The following is a 24,563-nucleotide window of genomic DNA, read 5'->3' on the forward strand; positions in this document are numbered from 1 at the left end:
CTTGCCTATTACACATGTTTTACTATCTCTTCTCAGCATTAAAGGATCAACTCCCCCCATCAAGCTCAGCACAAGGAAATCCAGCTCAGGATTTCAAGTTAGATTTAGGAAATCTAACTTGACTCTGGATCTAGCATGTTGTTCTACCATTAATTATTTGAAATGCTGCTCTTGAGACATTAAGAAGTTTCTAAAAGAGATCCAACAGTGAGATTCTTGCAGGAAAGATACTAAGTGTAATAACAATTAAAGGATTTATTTTTCCCATTAGAATTGCACAAAACCATGAAACATCAAAGAACCCATAGGCACTTGGGAAGTCAAAATAAGCAATTTCCAAATGTCTAGAGAAGAAACATTTTATGCAGTCACACACCAGACAGTGAGGTTTCTTTTAAAGCTGCAGAAAACAAGAGGAATAATCATGTTGCTTCGTATTTTGAGGTCAGAGGTTTTAAAAATCATTATTATCTGTAAAGACTGCTGTAAAACTGTATTAAATGTGTTTTCAAGACAGACACTAACTGAAGAATGAAAGGGATATCATAACGCTATTTGTCCTCCTTGAAAATAAACTTAAGTGAAATTGTAGATGACAATCACTGGAGCGGTTGGGGTGAGGTGAATTACAAGAAATACTGCTTAGCCTAACAGTTCATAGCACTTGTCACCATGAATAAACCACAGAACGCATCTAAAAAACTAAGCAGCACATTTGGCATTTCTGAGACTAATGCTGCAGGGCAACTGCTTTGCTGAAGTGGGATGCTGGTTTTGACACTATACTTGAGAGTCCAAGAAGAGACTAAGTCACCACATTCACTTCAGCTAGACAGAAGTTAATCTTTGATAGTTTAAGGGTATGCTTTGATTGTCACTGTAGGTCAACTATACCAATAAAAAACCATTGTGAGCTTTGTGACACAGAGTATCTCTTTTCCTGGTTATACCTAAAAGATACTTACATTTTGTTGACAAAGTACAAATGTTATCTCCAAAAACTATTAATCGGCTGGTGCATCTAAACTATTTTTTTTTCTTGATAGTCATAGATTTTGTAAGAATCAAGGCAGGACACAACTCAAGACTCTACACTCTGATTTACAAGGTAAGTGGTACAGAAGAATGAATAAAAGACACATGGCTCACCTTCACCAATAACTTTTTTCTGGTTAATGAAGTGCAGCTTCAAGTGAGACAAATGCTGTGGTATTATTTGTGTCTCTTTACTGATTTGATGACACCATGATAATTGAAGATTTTCATTAGACAATTTCAGGTGACACAAAAATCACTGTCACTTAATGCAAACACCTTGTGAGGCAGACTTTATTTAACCACAGATCTCAAAAGTGATAGGTAGAAATCACAACCCTTCATAACAATGACATCAACACTGACAAACCTGACCTATTAATTGCAGTGCTCTGCCTTGAACAATCACATACAAACCAACTGTGCCTTACATACAGATACCACTACTGGTGCTATTAGTGATGAGAACCACTTTGAGAACTGACCTAGCATGAAAAATGATACAGGTGTAATTAGGATCCTTTCAATGAGGAAATACACTAAACCATTATGAAAGTCACTAAGCAGCTTTAGCCCTCCATCAGGTGCTTCCCATAGCAGATGGAAGTTACATTAGGCTTGCACTGGTGTAAGTGAAAGCTTTAGAAAAAACGCACAGGAAAATTAGTTTGTGGAAAAAAGAAGCTCTTGCGATGTGGAATACATGGTGAGGATTAAAAGGTGTAATAACAGTGAGCAGTTCCTCCAAAAATGTATATATACACGAAGTTAAAAACATCACAGGTACCTCAGCATTTTCGAGAATATTTACATTGTTACAGGGCTTGCAAGGGTCTTTCAGGGTGAAGAGGGTGATGAGAATGTTCACCTCATGTTCAGAAGGCTTGGTTTATTATTTTATGATATATATTACATTATGACTATACTAAAAGGAATAGAGAGAAAAGTTCTCAGAATGCTAGCAAGCTAAGAATAGAAAAGGAAAGAATCACAAAGTTCTGTGTCCAGGCAGAAAGCTCTGCTGTGAGTGGTCAGTAAATCCAAACATTCACCCAAGACCAATCACGGACGCACCTGTTCCATTCCACAGCAGCAGATAACCATGGTTTATATTATGTTGCTGAGGCCACAGCTTCTCAGAAAGGGGAAAAATCCTAAAGAAAGGATTTTTCACAAAAGATGTCTGTGACATTTACATTTCATTTTGAAACCTACATTGTTTATGATGAGGTTTTGAAATTTGACTGATTGTTTATTTCCCTTTGGTTCACAGATTTGTGTTGGAAGCCAAAGACCATCAGTCCAACCCCCCTGCCATGGGAAGCAACATCTTCTGCTAAATGTGAAACTATTGTTTTGTCATAAAATAATGCTATTTCAATGTGACTACGTTTTGAAGTCTAGAAGTGTGCCACTTGACTCATTCCTCAGGAAAACTGTAGTATTTTTGCCGATAGTTACTGAACACTAGAAGAATCCAAGGTGGGGCTTACACCAACATCCCAGCAGCATCTCCTCTCCTAACAATCTGAATTTTTCTGCCTGAAAAAACATATCTGCAAGAAGCACATAGGTGCAGGAAACCATTCACTCCTTAGGGAAGTTTTATCCCTCTACACTGTAAAACTAAGGTATTGAGTTAAAGACAGGACTAAAAGAGCATGACAGTGACTAGATTTTTGCATAAATAGGTATCAATTTAAGGTAATTACAAATAAAAAAAAGTGAAAAGCATACTAAGAAAGGCTTTCAGTAGCTCAGAGTATTTGTGATGACAGGAAATCTTAATAAAACCATTACAAAACAAAAAAAACCCTACTCTCCTACTTGTTTAAAGGTAAATTCATTTGCAGTTTTAGCAGCATAAGGTTTCAAAATGCTATCCTCAGGCAGAGGCTTAATATTCCTCACCATGAATGAATCAAAGTGTGAAATTCAACAAGAGTTTAGTTTTGTTATAATCTAATACCATCACATTTCCACAGAATTTGATATAGAGACTATTGCTCTGAATGACAGAAAATCATTAACTGAAGAAAATAATTAATACACCATAGATAAATTCTTTTGTGCACCTCGCTGATACTATATTTTACTATATTATCTGACTATACCACTCATCCAACATAAACAAATTCTCCCCATCACCAAATACACTTCAACTTGAGAAGCAGTGTTCTTCCAAATGTTGCAGAGTATCCACAAAGAGGCTTATGACCAATATTGTAAAAACAGTGCCCAAATTATTCTTTAAGGAAATATTCTTTGGATCTATAGCAAGGTTTCTTTCATAGTAATATTTCACTTTGTTTCCAAAATATTTTGACATGAAAAAAGCTCCTGAAAACACCTGGCTGTTTCTTCAGCTAAAAAAAACTTAGATGCAGAAATGTTTGATTTGATTTTACATTTTGAAAGCTGTTTAAAACAGCACAAGTGCTCAATGCATCTTTTCTCCTAATGTCAACAGACTGTTAATCTGTCAACAATTTTTTTGAGAAAAGCTTTTATCTTTGAACTTTTAAAATAAAAGTCACAGGATTTGACAGAAATACCCAGACATCCTCAGATAACGGGTCCTGGAAATGTAGCTTTCATCCTTTAAACACATTTTGAATAATTACAACTGTGTATAGTCAAGCTCAGTAGCACAGCTGTGCAAAAAAAATACATCAATCCAGGAGTGCAAGACTTAATACAAGCTGTCTTTAATATAATGAAACCAATCCCCACGACACAAAGGTGATGGATGGAAAAACTGGCAGAGTCAAAAGAAAGCATCTTTTTTTATTGGTCATGTTTTTTGCACTTTAGCTCAGTGAAATCACTTACCAGCTTCCAGCCCAGACAGGGAATACAGGCAGGAAGAGGCGACACTGAAGAGTTCTTGAACAAAACACTGCAATGTTTCTCTCTGTCTCAGGGAAGAAACAGTGCCTAGAACCACACAAGGAGTAGCTAAAACAGCAGCACTCATTTTCCAAACTTATTAAAATTTCCACATTTGTATGGAGGAGTTGTGAATGAAAGTCAAAATTTTCAGTTGAATACTAAGTTGGGCAAAACAATTTGAAGAAAATGAAAAAACAGTCATGCTTTGTTTTTGCTATCTATAATTAACTCTTATTTTCTTAAAAAGGGGTTTTATGCTCTCCCCGGGAATCTATCTGAGAAAAAAATGACAACCTTAATAATTTTAGGTAAAGAGGTAACTTAGTATTCTATATCATAGAAACAAACCTTTACACTTTCAACACATCTAAAGGGTTAGATTTCACATTTTATTCTATGAAATACCAAAGCTTCACCTGCCGTTTGCTAGAATCAACACAGCTACAGTACTAGAAAAGTGACATGTATATAAACTATATGTCCCTAGATGAGTACCAAGTCTACAAACATACATAAAGACCAGAAGAAAAAAAGCATTCCTTCTAGAAATCAGTGTTTCATTCATGGAACACTACCTCTAAATGTCAGGATTTCTGTGTTTTCCTAACACAAAGCAATGTGAGGCTTGGGACTACTTCATCAGGTCATCTGTAACTTCAGATTCAACCAATTCAACTCAACCACAATAAGATTTGGTGCAATATACACCTTATTAAAAGAATACATTAAACATGAAAGCAAATGCATAATTTTCCTAATTTTAACTACAAAACTACTACTATCAACTTTGCATGGCATTAGAGAAACCATATACTTTTCTATTTCTTTTCAAGTATAGCTACAGTTGATGCTATCACAAAATCAAGCAATGAAGACATAAAAAGCCACCATTATAGTTGCAACCCAAAATATATACATTACAAACTACTTAATTACAGATCCCATTAAAAACTTGTCTATCTATGAACTGGACAATTGAAAGGCTGTAAGCCAGTTGTATTGAATATTTCCTTTTTTCTTTTTCATTTTCTTGCTCAGCCTTTTCAGTTGTCATCTGCTGTATAACTCATTCAACCTGGACATTGGAGTAGGTAAGGATTTTCAAAGTACATGGATGCTAGGTTTTCTATTGCTCTCTTTCTTGTCCAGAGTTGTGTGATTATCAAAAAAGTGTTTTGACTCAAAGGCAACACACCTGATAAAAGAAAAACCCATGAGTTTGCTCAAATTAAGCAACTCATTCATGAAACACAGGAAGAGCTTCTGGAGAGACTCTAAGTGCCAGCTGTGGCTACCTCAAGTTTGCTGCCTGGTCCATGAAGAGCAGCATTGGTGCTCTGATCCTCAGCTCCCACAGTACTGTGAATGTGATGTGAGCACGCAGTTTCCTTGGTCTGCAGCAAGAAATACTCCCACTCTTAGCCTGTTATTCTTCTTACAAGAAAACCCCCAAATAGTTGGGCATTAAACACTTTCTGAGAGAGGATGAGGGTATATCCAGCCATTATCATAGCTCCTCCCTCTGCCTTCCCCAAACCTGTGATCTCACCCAGGCTTTGCTGACTGCTATAATTGTGAACCTTCAACCAAGCTTTTCAAAAAACCTTAAGCCTTGACTGCATGCAAAAAGCCAACTGTATGCTCACATTCTGTGGATACAAATTACAAACCCTAAGACTGAACAGAAGATATAATGTGTATCTTTTAGGTACTGTATCTATTATTTTTTAACATTGTCTCCCTTTCAGGTCTGCCTAAAAGCCGTGATACAGACATCAGACTCCTTCCTGCTAGAAGAGAATTCATTCACACCACAATTCTGTTCAATAACTCGAGTCTGCAGTGTTCTTTCCTCAGGATATTAATCTTTCTTAAAGCATTCTTGCTCTTCTTCACTGTTACCATCTAATAGCAGTAATTACTTCTTGTTCTGCGTTATCAGATGTCACAGGTATTAAATGACATTTTTGTCATTGAATTTAAGTATCTAAAGAAGATTTTGTTTAAGAAGCAATCACTGACAAAAGGAAGCACACGAGCTCTGGTTTATATTTGCAAAGACAGATGCAGCAGATGTGCCCACAAACATAAATAGTCATTAAGGAGGTCAGAAAGCTGCATCTGCAGAGCTAACAGCACATCCCCTCAATTTGTGACTCCTGCCTAAACATAGTGACTCAGAAGCTACATTCACATGCCAACCTTCTTCCACAACACCATGCAAATGACACATTTAATACTGGAGGTAACTGAATTATCAGTCTTTAGTAGATTGGCTTGGATTTGTTATAAAGGGAACTAAAATACCATCATTATATATGGGATACCATGAGTGGAAGACAAAATGGACTCCTAAGGACAATCCAGCAGAAAATAAACATTAGGATTTTTTATTATATATATGCATTCACAGTATATCTTCATCAATTGAAATTTAATCACCTTTTTACAATTTAGAGGAAAAGAAAGATTTTAGGGTAGTTAAGCCATGTATCATCAGTACCATGAAGCTAACCTATCAGTTATAATAGCTCCTATAAAATACCAGAGTGAAATTGCAATAAGCCTAGAAAATGGGCTACAAATCCCAGATATGCTCAAGCAAGCACTGAACCAAAAATAAAAATACGTAGATAGGAAACCAAGAACTAGATAGCATTCATCTAATTCATGACCACTAACAGCAGAGATCACAGGCCAAGGTTTTAAAGCATCTTATTCAGCTCCAAATGGCAATTATTGGACAGGAACTTCAATTACAAAAACCTTGCCTCTTCAAAATGAATTAAATTTCTAGCAGGTCCTTTCTATTCTCTCCACATATAATAACTCTTACATTTCTCAGAAGCAACTTATGTTGTTTAGGCAACTTAAATCTGAAAACATTTAATGTTGTCAAACAAATATCCATTTATTGTCCTGGCCTATGTTTATTACACCTGATAAAGGATCTCAAACATGCTCTTCCAAACATTTTTCTTATAAGAAAGAAATAGACTGGGCTATAATTAATACATTTTAGCATTTAAATTTAAAAAGTCAAATTTCTCTTCTCATCATGCCCTTCTCCGAGGAAAAATTGAAAAAAAAAATATTAGAAACTTATTTTAGACAAAAGTTGTAGGAAAATCCAGGTGTTAGATTGCACAGAAGTGCAAAGACAGGTGAATTTTTTCCTCCACTTATAAATACTGCTCCTAGGGCTGTAGGTACTACAAACCCCAAACATGCCATTTGTAGTGCCAGCTTTGAACAGGCTCAGTACAAAGAAATGCATGATCTCTATGGCAGGCACTTGGATAACCTGTTTTAATTTTCCTTTGTGTACACCCTTTTCGCCTGACCACACAAGTGTAAACCAAAGAAAAGAAAACAGGGACATATTTTTCAAAACAGATTTTTGGGAAAAAATATGACCTGAATTGCGCTACAATGCATCCTGAAAGCTTTCTTATTATCAGAAAAGAAATTTATTTGATTTTCATCATAAAAATGAAACATGTTTTCATATAGACATAAGACATATACTGAAAATAGTAACTTATACACATATATACACACAACCGCACTGAAAAGTTTTTCCTTTGCTTATTTCAAAACAAGTACTGAGAAACAGTATCAGATTCTTTCTTCTGCAGTGGAATGTCAGAATATTTAAAAAGAGTAAACATACACTCAGGGAGCAGTGGCAGCAAGTCTTCCAGTTCCATTATCCATCCATAATGTCAGGGAACAAGCATTAGAACAATATGCTTTTCTAAAAACCCCTCAGAACAATGCACATGAGCTTACAAAAATGGGAACACCTACCAGTGCATTCTGGTTTCCTGAAGCCTTTTTTATGTTTCTTGCTGGCATTCCATGAAGATGACTACATCTGCTCTGGAAACCTACAAAAAAATACAAGTCTGTTTAAGAATATTTTCTCAACCATAGAACCAATAAAATTCACCAATACACACCAATCTATCAATATGAACTCTGTTAAACAAAACCATTTTATTGGCAAACATTTTACTGGTGGAAACACAGAGCACAGAATGGGAACAGTAAGGGAAAGAATAAATTATCAAGAAAATTTACAATTTTGCAGCTATTCTTACTGCCATCCTGGATCGATGCACCATTGGCAGCACAAGCAGAGCATAGCAGAACTATAGTAGAAAGTGATTTTTGCATCACTTACAACTTCCTTATCACTAGGAAACATTAAATCTGGCGAATCTGCAGCGACCAAGTCCTTCAAAGCAATCCAAGTGTCTACAGAATAATCCTCACAGAAGGATTCAATACATTCAGTGTAGTAGTTTAAAAGTGATTTGACCACTGCTCAGATTTGTTTTTGAATGGGAAAGAAGATCCTTGTGGCAGAGGAAGGTACAACAAAATTCTTTGGCAGCAAGCTGAGGTTTGACAGCTTCAATCTGTGGACAAGAGTGTGTTCCTAGCTGTAAATGCAATCCAACACTGGTAGAGTTTACCATTGGTAACACTGGATCCACAGTGGTGGGAAGTACTTTAGAAATAAAGAAAAAGGGTATTTTCTAAGTTACAATCTCAATCCATGCTCCAGAAGTACCCTTCCCTCTTCTGTACAAACAACATGGCCATAAAGCAAGGCAGATGGTCACATTAGTCTTTCCAGCCTTTAAATTAATGAACTTCTATAGAATTCTATACATTACAGCAAAGGCCGGGAGCAAAATGGAACATCAGGTTTCATTTGAAATAATGTTGAAAAATTCTCAATGCAAACATTGAAAGAAATAAAAACAGCAGGTCATCAAAATGAGCCATTTTGCATCTTCTGACTTTCCTAATAATTGACTTTGAGTTATTTCACTCTAACGATATCTTAAAAATTTAACAGTTCAAGGAAAACAAACAGGTTAACTCCAAGACTTGTACACATTTTACATATTTAATATAATCCACAGATATCCTTCTACTGTACCCAAGTCATTCTACAGCTTGCATTTGCTTGATTTGCTACTTACCTCTCCTCCCTGAGCGGGACATAAGAGGGAAAGTACCAGTTAAGATACTTTCAAAGACTGGGTCAGGCAATTCTCTGTCCAGTTCTGTGGAGTCTTCTTGTTCCCACCATGGAATGACCCCTGTAATTCCGCATGCTCCACCTGATTCGTTTTCATGAAACCAATCACTCTGCTCATCATCACCTGTGTGAGGGCAGGGTCCCCCAAATCCCCAAAAAAGAGGGAGGAGCAGAGAAAATAAAAATCAGATGTTACCATCAATAAATACTCTGACAGGATTATTATTTCCTTCACTTTATAGCTGTATAACAATTACTCCTATATAGCAGTTTTCTTTGGAAAATGTTTCTTAATAGCATGACAAACATTGCCATCAATGAAACATCATAAAATGTAATGCTTTAAAACCAATTTACAATAGTGAAAACAATAATAAACTAGTTAATCCTTTTGGCAATAACTGTGGGGAAATCCATTTAAGTTACTGCACTTTACATATTAACAAAAAAACAAGCCTTAATCTCCTGCAGGGAATTAAAAGGTATAAAACTGAAACTGGTTCTTTGCAGCTGATAATGGTATATAATTAGCTTAATTTCATGATTTGTATGGCTAGTAAAAAGGAAAAACAATCATGAACAGATGTGACTAAATGAAGTTAATCAGATTAAGTTCATTTAGAAATAAGTTTTGAAAAAGTTGATTTTAAATGAAAACTGACAGTACCACATGATTGAGAATTATACTGCATTATAACGCAAAGTTGGTAATTTTTACTGACAATATTTATCTATGTAGAATTTAAATACCTGGATTTAAATTAAGAAATAAGTCAGGACTGAAAATACAAGACTGAAAATTTGATCTTAAAATTAGCTCATAACCACACTGGGAACTAAAAAGAAATGTTTATGTTTGTTTTAAAACATGTTCTTTCATACACACCATCTAGTTTCAGAAGAACAGAAAACAGCTTCAAAAGACATGGGAAATTTTCTTTCCTCTACCCAAAACTCAGATTAGGTATGTGCTATACGTTTTATTCTACTTCAAACTATCCAACCATGTTTCATTATTTCTGCACATAAATTATTTGTTTGTCATTTCCATTTTTATTTGGAAATAAATTAAGCAAGATACAAATGTAAGATTTGTGAGACACAGATTTCAAGAATAAAATGCACTTGTGCAAAGTTTCACTGTCACTCAATTCCATAGTGGGGAAATACAAATGATGAAAACCAAAGCCAAAATTTCATGAAAAATAAAATCCAACATACTTTCTCCAAACAAAGTGTTACAATGTAAATAATATTTGAAATCAAGCACAACTGAAAATGACTGTAAACATTCAATCAGAACAAGTAATTCTAGAAAATATAGAACAATTAAAGGCCTTCACTGGCCACTTGCAGGTGAAATGGGATCCTTACACCTTTAATGATGACTACTAAAAGCAAAATTAGCAGAGGCTACAGAACAGGAACTTTTAGATGGAAGAAGGTGAAAAGAAAGGTGAGAAGAGATACATAGGTCAAAAAAAGATTTAAATTTCTTTGCATTCCTGAAGCATTTCTACCTGCTCTCCCTATTCACTCTAATCCTCATTTATAGGTATGACATTTCACAGAGGCATTCACCATTAATTCCATCCTCATTTTGTTACAGCCAGGTATGGGCTTTTTGGAGGAACTCTAAGAATACTTAATAGGGACACTGGTGGTGGTGGAAGGAGAACCACACCTTTTAATTAGATTGGTCTGTGGTTCAGAGCTAAGGTTGAAATACTTTGTTTTGATTTTCCAAACCTTTATGTTTGGAAACACTTTCTAAACTTTTGTTTGTTAAACTTCGTCTTTCTATTTGTCATGAGAGCTTCAGATGCCTTCACGAACAAGAAATACTATCAGGAGCTCAAAAGTAGTCTTCTTACTCATAATTCATCCATGGAGATAGGCACAGAATTCTGAAGTGGGAGTCCATGATGAGTTCAGGGACAGAAGCTGTAAGAGGCAGGCAGTGCAGCCTTGGAAGAAAGCTACAATTTCAGACTGGGGTGGTGGAATGTGCAATAAGACTAACAGCAGCTACAGAAGGAAACTGATATATTTGCTATATGCCCAATAGCAGTTCTTGGGGGGGGGGGGGGGGGGAAAGAATTACTTTTCCTTTTTGTGTAACAAGAATATTAGTATGTCAAACAATCTTCTGTTAAGATACCTTAATTTTTATACTATTACACACTTCCCTAAGCACTTCTTACAGCCAAAGGCAGACTTTAGATCTGAACCTCTTAGTCTTTTTCCACATGACAGCAGCATGCAGATATACTTGGTTTTTAGCTTCCTTGTCTGTGAAATTAAACAACTCTGAATCCTCTGAATATTTTAAATCATATTATCACCTTGAGGCAAGTATAAGCCTATTACTACTATTCTTATCCAGGTGATACCACTCACAGGTATTTTGCTTACCAGTTGTTTCACCTGGAAGGGATGCCACTTTCAGAGCCAGGGAAGACCACTGCATTTAATTCGTTCCCTACCTCACAAATATAGGCAATAAAACACAGAGGCCTCCCCACTCAAAGAGTTTGGTAACCAAACATTTGGATTTTATCCTACTTTAATTTGCAGCTTTCAAAAGGCAGCACAGTATTCATAGCAAATGTGATCTTAGGAATACTAAAAGCTGAAAACAACAATTTTGACTTCCAAAGATTCACTACACTGTCCTTTCCTCCTAGGATGCTGATTCAGCACAGGACTACACAAATTATGATATTTTTCCGAGGTACAGGAAAGGTAGAAGAACCACCAGATATTCAAAAATAGAGCCCATGCATCCTCCTAAATACATTTTAAAAATACATCAAACTTGTTTATGTGTAAGGTTAATGCTTCAAGGAATTACTTCATAGTAATTTACATTGAATTATAACTGCACTGATCAGTACAATAAAGTCAATTTGAGGCTCAGAAATGTCAACTTCAATCCTAAAATTTTCAGGCCAGTTTCTGGCTTAACACACTTTTTAAAGTTATTTTTAGGCCATCCCCTCCCTCCAATTACTGTTTCCCTAAAGTTCACTCCGTATTATGATGTCTATATATTTATGTAACTACTGCTCCCATGTTAAATTCCTTGCCTTCTTCTTTAAGAAGTTTAGAAAATTATTTTATATGAGCTTCTGGTGGTTTTCCTATGGATGAAGACCCCTTCTGCATCACTATCACTTTCATGTTCAGAAAAACTATACCTGAATCATACTTTAGCTAAAGCAGTGCAGTTTTACAACAAACTTTCCACCGCACATTAAGAGAGAGTCCTACCTCCCTTTCTGTTTTATTACAAAATGGTCAGATCAGGCTCACCAGCAGCCATTATATGTGCTTGCCTAGGACAATCACAACACACTTTCAGAGGTTACTGTGAAAAGTTTGGCATCAGTGTCCTACAAACACCACGTGATGCTGTGCTGCTCTGTTATCCACCAACCCACACAAAGAGAACAAGAGCACAGGTCTGTGAATATCCTGGGATTTCAGTGTCATTTCCAGGACCAGTGTATCTCTTTCTAGGTTAAAAAAACCCAACTGCTAAGCTGTAATAATCATTTGGAAATATCAGGATATTCACTGTAACACATCCCAGGAGTTTCAGGAAAACAGAAACTGAAGTTACCCCTTCACAGAGGAACACTGCATCTTGCACTTTGTGCTTTCCAGAACTACCCTGACAGAAGATATACACATAAAAGGTATGCTATAGAAATATTTAGTATTTCAACTACTCAGGTCATGTGCAACAGCTTCATCTTATTTCTTTTCCATCTGTGAAGACTACAAACTTATTTTCCACAACAGTTCTAACCTGGTGTGATTTCACTTTGCATTGCACACTCTAATTCTTTTCTATATGGAGAAACGCACCCTGTCACCTGCAGCTACATGCAGTACAAGGTCCAAATTAGTTCCTCACTAGAATTCTTCTACTGAATCAGTACTGGGTCATCTTCATAAAGGACACAGTAATTAATATATGTTTAATGGTAAAATAATGAACAGCTATCTTTAAACGCTTAGCCACATCCACAGTGGAACTCTGACATTCTCTGACCTTCTCCAATTTTAACTGTTTAACACTTTATTAACATAATATTCCTTCCTACTTGCTTAAATCTTAAAGGACATTTCAAGTGCTGCATGCCATCATTTAAGAAGTCTTAAGTCAACTCTGAATTTCCCCAAGTGTACAAGTATAGATGAACCACGAACACACAGTATGTTTTCTCTGCTAGACCCAAGCTATAAAGCTCATTAAAGAACATCCTTGCAATTTAACTATTTCTTCACCCAAAACAGGGTATCATCCACTAGTGTCTGAACAACAATAGTTTTGTTAACAATGTGTTGAAAGCTTAACTTGTAAAGTGTCTTTGACCTGTGCAGTGCCTTGAAACTGCAGGAGATGCTACTAGTTAGGCCGATCACAGAGTTGCTGTTTTAGGCCGCAATGCATAACTAGACATTTTGGCTCAAGATTCTCTTAAAATTTTCCTACACCAGGCTTGACACTGCTTATTGTTAAAGTTTTTAAAAACTGCAAAACAGCCAAGCAAATACAACCTGGAACAAAAGGCAAAAAGAGGAAAAAAAAGGGAAGTCATGAGGATTTCTCATACATAAACTTCAGGTGCTGCTTAGGTATTTCAATTACTTTGTTGGCAGATTCTTCTACCTCCATACTTAAGAGCTCGATAGAAAAAATACTGTGACTCTATCTATTAAATCTTACCCCTAAAATGCCCAATTTGAAAACCTCTGAAGAAAATACAACCCACAAAAAGTCACTTGAGGTTTAGTTAACAGTTCAGCAGCTACCCTCTTCCCTGACAGTACCATCACAAAACATAATCTTTAAGCTTTTGCTGACTAACTCTTCAGGGTTTGCAATGTTTCACAGAATAAAAACATTTGCCACACTGGGCCTGCAAAAACTGAGCATCAATTACTTCTGCCAGAAGGAATTAGCACAGTGGACAGAGCACAACAAGAGAGCTGCTTGTGCCCTCTCACATGACCTAATGTAAGCACTTGGGTAACTTGGAAAAGGAGGGCAAACAAGGCTGGGCTCAGACAAGGACTTCATGGGAACCAAACAACTCAAACAAAGCTGGAAGACTGCAACAGAGAAAGGAAAAGAGTACAGAAGTCTTAAAAAAAATGTTAGATGGTACAGCACATATTAGGAGTTGAAGAGAGGATTTTCAAGTCTCAACAATTTTCTCTTATCATAGCAATTGATGAGAATTAAAATGTATCTAGAACTATCCCAATTAAAACTACACCTGGTTTTCTTTAATTAAATTATCAAAATTGAAATTCTTCTAAGATTCTGTCCACAGAAAATTAGATACTGTAACAAAATTTATCTCCATATCCTTTCTGAAAAATTTTGGAAAATATTAAAGGTCACAAGATCAGGCACTCCAAAGTTCATAATTAAATACTCAACTATTTATTTAACTGGTCAAATGCTCCAAGAAATTGCTGCTTTAGTCACTTTCCTAGAACGTGCCCCAAAGGATGAATTTGGGAAATTATTAAAGTTTTATAGATATTATTTGTCTGCAATAAATGAGATGTGGTTCCTGATCTCAGAAACACAAAACAAACAAATGTTGCCCAGAAGAAAAGGAACCTCTTGTCCTTTGCTACCCAAACTTGCAAGTGATGGCAGGCACATCATTTAAACCAAGTATTTCACCAGGCAACATTAATCAATCTCTGGTTCTCCACTTGACTTAGCAGAAACCTGAAGTCAGAAGTGCAGAAAATCTGAACTACAAATGAGGTCAAGATGCTGATGCTCTGAACATAGATATACAGAGATGTTAATGATTAGATATAGATATAAGATATAGATATCCTGGAGGAGGGACACTGGTTAGACAGTAATTAAGTGTCTAGCTTTAAAACTACAAAATAAAACCAGCAATTTCTTCCCTTAATACATTTTCATCCTGTCCTCTTCCAGCTTTGTTTATCACACCTAGGCCTTTCCTTTGCTTCTATTAGACTGACTTTCTTCTTCCTTCATTCTTGTCAATTTAGTGTATGTCTCAGTTCAGCCATTAACTCACAGAGACAGAATAAACTCACCTCAATTAAGGAGAGTACAAATTACTAGTATTTACTTTTGGGGGGAATAAACATTATTAGAAAATCAACAATTTTGGTTTTGAAGTAGGATCTCTGATAGTACTTTCATAGAAAAGTCTCACAAAACCAAAGCTATAATGCAGATTTAAGTGTCTGAGTTCCACTGTGAAGCTAACAGTCTTCTGATCATACCCACAAAATTATTAGTTCAAAGGAGAGATTGAAAAAATGTATTGTTATGACAATATCCTTTTAAGGTTTGTTTTTACTTGTGTTTCAGAAAACATTTTCAGGTCTTATGCTTTCTGCTTGAAAATTGAAAACTGAAACAAGATTCAAATATCAGACAAAACTAAGAACTACAACTTTAACGGACCAACACTAAAAAAGGTAACACCATACCACTGAGAAAACACAGTTGGTCACTGATCCCTCCTGTTTTCTCTTCCCACAAAATATATACGAAAACGAGAAAGCAATATGTTTTCAGTCATATTATTCAAAGATTTAAATAATATACTTCAGGATTTAAGGATAAAAATATTTATAGAAATATATCAAAAAGGTACTGGAAAAACATGTGCAATTAGGAAGTGTGATAGATCATCTTCCATATAAATGTAGAGAAGAAATGCTTTAAAAATTCCAAGTTAGAGGAAAAATTCAAATAGCGAAGTAAAAGCAAATCTGTTTGACTCATACTTAAAGACTTAATGCATTGTAGCACTGAACACAAATCAACCTAAATCAATCTAAATTTTCAAAGAGAACCTAAACTCTTAAAAAAACATGAGTTAGCACAACCAAAATCAGATACTCAGGCTGGGAGGTGCAGTTTGTGTAGCACAGGTTACCATTGAACAAGGAAGGTAACATTTCTGTTTTAAGTAGGAAAAATCCTTTCCCTACTGAAGATAACCCCAACCCCCAAAAAAACAGATGGAATGAGAAATTAAAAAAAGAAAAGAAAAAACCCCAAATGTTCCTTTAACCTAGTTTTGTGGAATGGGTCAGGATTTTATTCCTTGCACACACTCAAGTAGTCCTTGGCAAAATGTGTAAGAAAATACCCTCTGTTACCACTAACCTAAAATTTCCAACAGAAAAGCAAGTCTCAAATACTTGAGAGACTATTTTCTGTCTCATTTTTGTATCCTGTCAAAGATAGCAAGTTTCTACTCCAATATAGCATAATATAGGTAAATGTGTTGCAATAAAGACTAAAGCTGATAAAAAACCCAAACTTTTACTTCCATCCTCAACAGTTTTATCACAGAAAAACATGTGAAAGCATTACGTGTACTAAAACAAAAGTTTCAATCTTCACTGCATTTCAGATTCAAGAAATTTTTTTCAGAGGGAAGATGTTAAACAGCTCAAATCTCAGTCTTAGACTGCAGAAAAAGCAGTTTGTTTGAAATTACTTTGAAATTACTTTTCAAACAAATTAGTGAATGAAAAAGAACTATTAAAAAACTCTACCAGTTTGGAGGAAAAGAAAGAAAAAAGCCATCTCAAAAGAATAGTATGAGAAGTAGTAGTATAATCAGAGTCCTGTCAGAAAATTGGAGGAACTAGACATTTAATACAGATGGTTTTTAGGAGATGCTCAAGTTTTTAGTAACTTTATCATATTACAGGGGCTGTTTCTCAACATAGCTTTTGACTAAGTCATGTAGTCAAGACACCCTCTGTTAACATTGAAAAAAAAAAACCAAAACAGAAAGCAAGCTATACTTCCACTCAGTAAAACAGTACTAGAAACTGAAATACAATAATTAACCTATGAAATAACTTGTAACGCTTACAGAATTTCAACTGATGTGGTTTGAGGGGTGGAGAAGGGAAAGATTGTTTCAATACCTTGTCTTCCCTCATCATTGGTAAACAAACCAGCATCACTGCTGCTCAGACTGCTGGATTCACTGTAATAAGAGAAAGAGAGAAACAGATCAAAAGAACAATTGATCTTTCAGTCATAAAATTTTAAGGAGACAAGGCTGTGCTCAGATTGAACTTAAGCCCAACAGAGATCGGAGAGAAAACAGGATGTTTTTTTTTAAATCAAACTGCAAATATCCCAGTTCCATTAACTACAAAGCATATTATTTTTGGCACATAAAACCATAGGAATCTAATGGTACCCTGACAGTAAGCCAGATGTGACTGCAACGAGGTGCTGACACAATTGATGCATTTTATTATCTCCTTCCATCAAATGCTCACTGCTCCCTTCTTATACTGAGCAATTCAGCTTGATCCTGGAACACCACTGCTCAATAAAATAGGAAAAGTCTCAATCAAAAGCAGCCTAAGCCTTCCTTCAGCACATGAAATATAAGAGTCTGAAAATCAAATTACCTTTCTGAACATCATTTGCAAATATTCTGGAAAAGATACTGCTTAAGGTTTCATGATGTTCCACTCAGAGAGGACAGAAAAAGTTTCTAATAAAGGTAACCAATTAAATCAAAACAAAGGTCACCCTGAAGAAAGTAAGTATGATTCAGGATCATCAACAGCAACAAAAAAAACAAGGCACAGTTTACTTTGCTATGACTTCCAGCATGGCCTTAAAATTAGAATGTGTGTATACAACATGCACACACATCTCTAAATGAAAAGACACGAGCAGGTATTTAGTTCTTTGCTGGATGCACATTGTTACATACAATAACCCACATGTCCCTAAACAGTAAATCAGACTGGTCTTTTAATAACACAGATAGCACTTCCTTGAGTTTCACATGAAAGGACTTTTCTGTAAACCCTTTATTTCACTTTTTATCAAGAGAATAGCTATGTTATGGAGGTAATATTCTCACCAAAATTTTTATCACATTTTACTTAGTTTGAGATGTAGAACAACTTGAAAAAAAAACTCAAATACTTCAGCACAAAAATTCAAGTATATTTTATAAATACTACGGCTACTCTTGATGTGCCCATACAAGTCACTCACAAGAACTTCATGTCTGTTTACCTTTGTATACTCATTCATATTACAATTTGCATGCTGTCCTATACTTGAAAAAAAACTATTTCCAATTATTTTTATTTTTTAATACTAAGTTATTTTTATCTGTACATCAAATAACTACTACACTTGAGGAAATTATTTCCTTTTAAATTCTAATTTCTTACAAAAGCAAGTCTTGAGTTTTTTAATTTATTAATTATTCATATAAATATATGAACTATATAAAATTAATCTAATTAATATTTAATTATAAGCATATATATTTGTTTTTAGTATCTTCCTTTGGGACTCATCCCAACAAGATTTGAAACACAATATGGTAGCAGATGACACAAAGCAGTGTTTGGGATTTTTAAAGCATATATATATAGAGAGAGACATAGCTCTGTGTTTGAAGATTAAGTTGCCTTAATCTTTGCTGTATCTTATGTATCTTAGGCTTATCCAAATTCTTGATGCATAAGCAACACTCACACTATATCTTATACATAATAAAATCAGAACAGACTTCAGCACTGGCACAACTGCCCTAAGCAGAAGTAAAGCAATATGCATGCAAGGAGAATGGAACCATCTTTTGTGAGGGACACCAAGACTTGAACTTTCTAATACTGCAAGTCCTAGTAATTGCCTTTTAGCAAACATCACATCCTCACTTTATTTATAACACAGATGGCTTTACTGACCCTAGATTTCTTTGTGCATAATTTTACATCATCCTTTTTAAAGGGAACAACATCCCTTCTTCATAGATTCTTTTTGTGTACTTATTGTTTAATTGCATGCTTTAAAATAATGTCAGGAAATCCTTTCAACCCTGATATTTCAGCCAATTTCCCAACCAAAAATTCCAATTTTGAGAACAGACTCGATCCCTTTTTTAAGATATTTAAATTGTGAAAAAATTCTCACTGAAGGACTAGTCAGCACATAAAAACATAACCACTTGAAAGTTTTGAAAAAATTCTGAAAAAATTTAAGAATTCAAACTAACACTGGCAGCCACAGTGTTCACTCTCCTCAGACCACAGTCACATTGGGCAGGGATTACAGCTGAGATAATTGCTAGATGGCAGTCATTTCACTGAATAAATTCAAAACCTCTGGAATTAATACACGAATAGATAAGTGCATGAAACTGCTATGATGGAATATATTTCCAGTTTTAATATAATTTTGCAGAGTATACTGCTTATTCCTTTGCTTTATAATGAGAATTCCACTCGCAGTAAAACTTCAATGAAAACAGAAAAATCCACAGACTCTTTTTAGTCCTATAAAATAGTGTGTGCAAGCAAAAATTTGGAAGAACAGCTAAGCTATCCAAAAAGCTTTCACATCCTTATTTCTGTATTTCTGGAAATAAAGAAGAAATACTTGTAATTTGCAGTTCCTATGACTAACAAGCTGCCTGGTGCCTTGGTTTTTATGAGACATGGGAGCTTTGTGCTGTCCCCAGGATCTGACCAGCTCCTGTTTTCCCCCCAGCCACAGTGGGTGGTGCCTCCGAGCTTCACTGCTGCTTCTCTTTCGAAACAGGCAATTGTGATTTCACCTCTCTTTAGTCACTTCAAACACAAACAAGAGCCAAAGCCTGTGGGAATTAAATAGCACCCAGAACATCACACACTGCTGAATTTGGCTGAAACTGACCAAAAGTTGTACACTGAGGATAAGGATGGATAAGCTCTGATCCCAAAAATCTCATTTCCAGTGCTTAAAACAATCCTCCCAGGAATTCATCTTTGGGATCATTTAGATGCTGACATTTCAAGAGTTTGAAGACTCCTCTTTCAACTTCAGAATCAAGCACTTAAAATCTGGTGTTTGGTGTTTGAACACCCACATACAGAGATAAAAGACTGCCAAAGAAGTGCCATTTAACATTTTTAATGTGCACTTCCAAAACACGTTATTTTCTAATAATGTCACGTATACTCTGAAAACTTTTGACTGGTTTTAGAGCCAATCAATTTAACTCCCTTTAAAAATTATCAGCTTTGTGGTGTTTCTAAAAAACAAACTTCTAAAAAATTTGTCCTATTTTTAAGAATTACTGAACTATTGCACTGAATACTACGGCACACTTTATTGCATACAAAACAAAAAGCAACTTTGTATACTTTTTATTCTTCCTCTTCCATCAAGAGCTGCTGAAGTGCAAGTGTTATCCAAGATGCTTTGTTAGCTCTTTGTATCTTGTACAATCCCATCTTCCCTTTTAAAATCTAAGCTTTCACTTTCAGCATAGACTTTTCTTAAGAGTTTGTTGGTTCTTTGAAATTCTTCCAGCTAAATGATCTCTAATAAAGGCACCATTGCATCTAAGTAAAGTTAGATTAAAACAAGTTAAAATTATGCACATACGAAATATTCTGATACTGTATCACCTAAGAGCTTTCTAGGCAGATTTCTAGCCACACCATAAAATGCAAGTTTTCTAATTCAGTGATTTCAAAGCTTTCTATTCAGTAGAATGACAGACCATCTCAACTGTGTGCATAAGCAGAAAACCCTATGAAGATGAGAATGGTTTTAAAGACTATTTACTGGGGCTATATACAACAAGCATTTAGAATATGACTTGAACAAAAGCAGCATTTGGGGTAACAAAACATCAAGTATTTTGAAGAGGAAGATCAGCTTTTAAAACAATAACGTTTCTTTTGAGAAAGAAGATTCAGACTGACCTGATTAGTTTGGTTCTTGGAGTCTAAAAGAGAATATCCTTATTGAACACTCTTCTCTCCATCCAAAAATTAGCTATAGAACTTTTGAGTTGAAGAACTGCTACCCTTATAGCATAACAGAAAGTCTTTCATAAATGAGAAATGCAACAAGAGTATGGACATATGAAAAGCTATGCAATGGTTCCTAGTGTGAGGGAAATTTTTAAACATCTGTCCCAGACATGGAGGAACAGACTCCAAGTATCGTCAAAGAAAAGACAAGTTTTCCAAAGGCTTTCTAACAGCACAGACTCCAACTTGCATGTCAAAGGGAGATGTCTACAGTGGCTACCCTGAAGGATGAGTTCTGCTCTAGTAATTAACATGTAAGGAAAAATATTTAAGGTTTGGTATTTATTCAGCTCTTCCAGCTCCTTCTTGTTCACAGGTGAGGGACAGAACTAGTACATAATAGAAAGACTTAAGACTTTTCTGACCATAACTGGAGTTAGTCACTTACCAATGCTGCTGTTATTACAGTAACCAGTCTGACTGCTCTGGTTCAAACCACTCTCTGCACCTCAATTCTATCTGTCCAGTAAGGAAAAGGCTTAACGGTTTATAGATAAATTTCTACAAAGACAACAGGGACACCAGTGCCATCAAGGAACTGATCAAAATAATATCTTTGAAGACGTGTCTGTCTTGCTGACACTTCTGCATTCAGAACCTGGCATGTGGAATAAACAAAACCAGCCTTACTAGGCCCTGCAGTTAACATCCCCTGTGTACAGTAGAAAAATGACTTATACCTTACTGTGTTGTCAAAATAGTACTTTGGAAACAATTACCACTGTAGTATGACTGTTGTCTGGAATGGATGGATGAGGTGTACTGCCAAAGGGTCATCATTCCTCCATTTTTCTAATGGTAAGCTCAGGTGTTTCTGAACTGTAAATTGGTTTTTGCATTTCGTAAATGATGTATATCCTTGGCAACCTGCAGACTTTTTATGCCCATGACACACCAGAACATACTGTCTAAATGGTGACTAAACACTGACAACCCTTCTGACAAATAGAGATAACAATCAAAGCACCAATGTCTAGAAATTGGAAAAACACTAAATTCTTATCTGACAACTGTTACCAGTTGAAATATCTAGAAAAAACTGTGTCATTCATGTGTATTTTGTCACTCTTGATCTTGAAACAATTAGAATGTATTATTTCACTAAACTGTTTTCTTGGTTATTCCTCTGTTTCATCACTATTTAATGCAGAATTCCTTAACTTGATCAGCTAATACATAAAAAATAGTAGATGTAAAAAAAATAATAGTGACTTGTTAAAACAGATACTATTAATGCTAGAATTTAAACTCTGGAACCAACAAAAAATCTAAAGATTCTCAATACAAGGAACAGTAATAAATGCAAACAAATATTATCTAAAGTTTCTGTAAAAAGAAAAAGGAAGAATAACCTGTCACTCATGTTCTCATCTGAGCCTTTTTGCTCCTCATATTCCATTTTGTCCTTATTTGCTTGACTCACTTCTTCACTTTCTATAACTACTCCTTCATCCAAGATTTCTGGACCTTGTCGAGCTGCAGATACTTTTCTTTTCTTCACTTTGCTCTTGGAAAACTCCTGGTGCTGGTATGATTTATTGTTATTGTCCATTTCTTGATCTCTGCTGTTATCCTGCTGTTGAGTTATTGTCAGTGCATTAGAGACGTCTGACGGCAGATCTATCGCCATGCGTTTTACCTTTCTCCTCCTGCGCAAAGTTCTGTTTCCCAAACTGTCCACAGCCAAATCTGGTTCATGCCACAGAGGCCTTTTGCCTCTAATGTTATTCAAGTTTGAGGAGGGCCTACGTTTAGCAACCAACAGCTGGTCATCAGAATCGCTGTGGTCTTTCTTGGTGGCATGATTGTCCCTGTAGTCTTTGTTTGATTCCTCCAAACTGGAATCGGAGCCCTCACTCAGGCAGTGCCCAGTCTCCCAGGGGTGATGGGTGGTAAATGAACGTCTTTTCCGTCCCCTCCTTTTCCTTGCTTGCCTCTTTAGAAGACAAGACACGCTTCGAGAATGATCTCCAGTATCAGCAAAACCTCCTCTGGCTTGCTCTGAACTTTCTTCCAGTGCTGAGACCAGATCATGAACCAGCTCCTCCATAGTCCTACTGAAATGCCTATAGATTTCAAAGCGAAAAAAACACACAAGAAAACAACAAATTAATTAAAAGTTCTAAGCATAAACTACAACAACTTCATAGGACAAAATCATTTTAGACACCTTAGACAAAGCAGAATAATCTTTATAAGATGGCCATTGACTCTTTCTGCCAAGAAACAAAACCTTGCCAACCAGTCCTACAGAATCTGAAGCACACCAGCATGTGTTCCTTTTAAAAGGTATCTTCCCAAACTTCTGTCTTGGAAAGAAAAGGCAGCCAGGGGCTTCCCCCCATTGGTTTGTGGCCCCACTATTATTGTTTGGTTTTAACTAATTTCATTACAATTATAAGATTGTCAGAGATCCCACATGGCAAGAGCATCAACAGTGAGCATTCACTCTAACTGCAGGTAAGGAACACATCTTAAATTTAAGAATGGGAAATGAAATACATAATATTCTCCTTGTATATATGTACAACAATGACTTCTGCTTAAGACTTTCATTATGGTAAAATATTTTTAAGGATGATTATCTCTTAATGTTGCCTAAATGCTAAAATGAAGTTAAGACAGCAATTCTTGGATAATATGACTTTTTTCCTACTAGCAAATAAGTCTGTCTTTCCAAATGGCTGACATCTGTTTGATTTTAAAAAAATAGCAATTCAATGAAGTTATATTGGGTTGAGAGAATACCCAACTACAGGTAATTCTAGAGTATTGAATGTAGAAGTTTCCTACCACATGTAGGCACTTGCATCCACAGAATCCCATGCTTGCATAAGGAAAAAAATTCCTAAAGACACAGTGTCAAATTAAGGCCTTAATGTTTTGCTTCTTCCTCTTCAAATTTCACTAGCATTTAGCACATCTTTAACTCAGTATGCTTCAGTAAGTTCACCCATGCATTACATGAATGTAATTACAAAAACATTAAATGATTGCTGCTGAACTCTAATCCTTCTCTGAAGGCTGAGAACCTTCTCCATATACACAGCAATCAGACTTTCATATCAGAAGACCCTTTTCCTTGAGGTAAAGCAAAGAATAATTTTCATGCTTGCTACTACACTGCACAAACTGATACAATGTGGAAGACATTGTACATTCAGTAAATTATGCAGAGGACATTTAAGAGCAAGACTCTTCACTTCATTTTACAATACAAATGGCAGGAGGAACCTATGATAACAAGTTTTCTACACATACTCAGTGGTGCTGTGGAGAAAACCTAGACAGATCACAGACAGCTTCCCTCTGCCACTTAGCACAAACTCCACCATCAAAGGTACTAATGGTGATGGGCAGTCTTAAATATTAATGGAGGAAATGAAGAACACATTTAAGAAGAAATCCAAATGCTCATGAAATATCTTACCTAAAGAAGTTACATATTCTCCTTTTAAACCATTTTCAGAAATACTTACTTTAAACATTTCAATTGCAGGAACAATAAAAGCACAGAAAGTGGTAGAAATCCAAGTTTATTTTGAATTCTCGAACCAGATGTGTCACTTGCATTATTTCCCATACCTCTTTTCCTGTCCTCATGTAACCTCTAGTCATATTATTCCCTCTAAATGTTTTCTTTGGCTCTTGGTACAGCAGAATTATACTGTCTTGTAAATGGTGAGACAGCTCT

General features: G+C 35.7%; 1 protein-coding gene across 2 annotated transcripts in view; it reads right to left on the reverse strand.

Moving 5' to 3' along the window:
• GPATCH2 (G-patch domain containing 2) overlaps window positions 1-24,563 on the reverse strand; it is a 119,816-nt gene that overhangs the window by 88,521 nt on the left and 6,732 nt on the right. For both annotated transcript variants that reach the window (XM_064709135.1, XM_064709136.1), the window contains exons 2-5: window positions 22,222-22,935; window positions 16,952-17,013; window positions 8,925-9,107; window positions 7,738-7,817 (exon numbers count right to left, since the gene is read on the reverse strand). In XM_064709135.1, coding sequence (XP_064565205.1) covers window positions 7,738-7,817; window positions 8,925-9,107; window positions 16,952-17,013; window positions 22,222-22,935 — 1,039 coding nt within the window. The remainder of the gene's footprint in view (window positions 1-7,737; window positions 7,818-8,924; window positions 9,108-16,951; window positions 17,014-22,221; window positions 22,936-24,563) is intronic.

The sequence above is a fragment of the Zonotrichia leucophrys genome, chromosome 3 (assembly GCF_028769735.1).
Source record: "Zonotrichia leucophrys gambelii isolate GWCS_2022_RI chromosome 3, RI_Zleu_2.0, whole genome shotgun sequence".
Lineage (NCBI taxonomy): Eukaryota > Metazoa > Chordata > Aves > Passeriformes > Passerellidae > Zonotrichia > Zonotrichia leucophrys.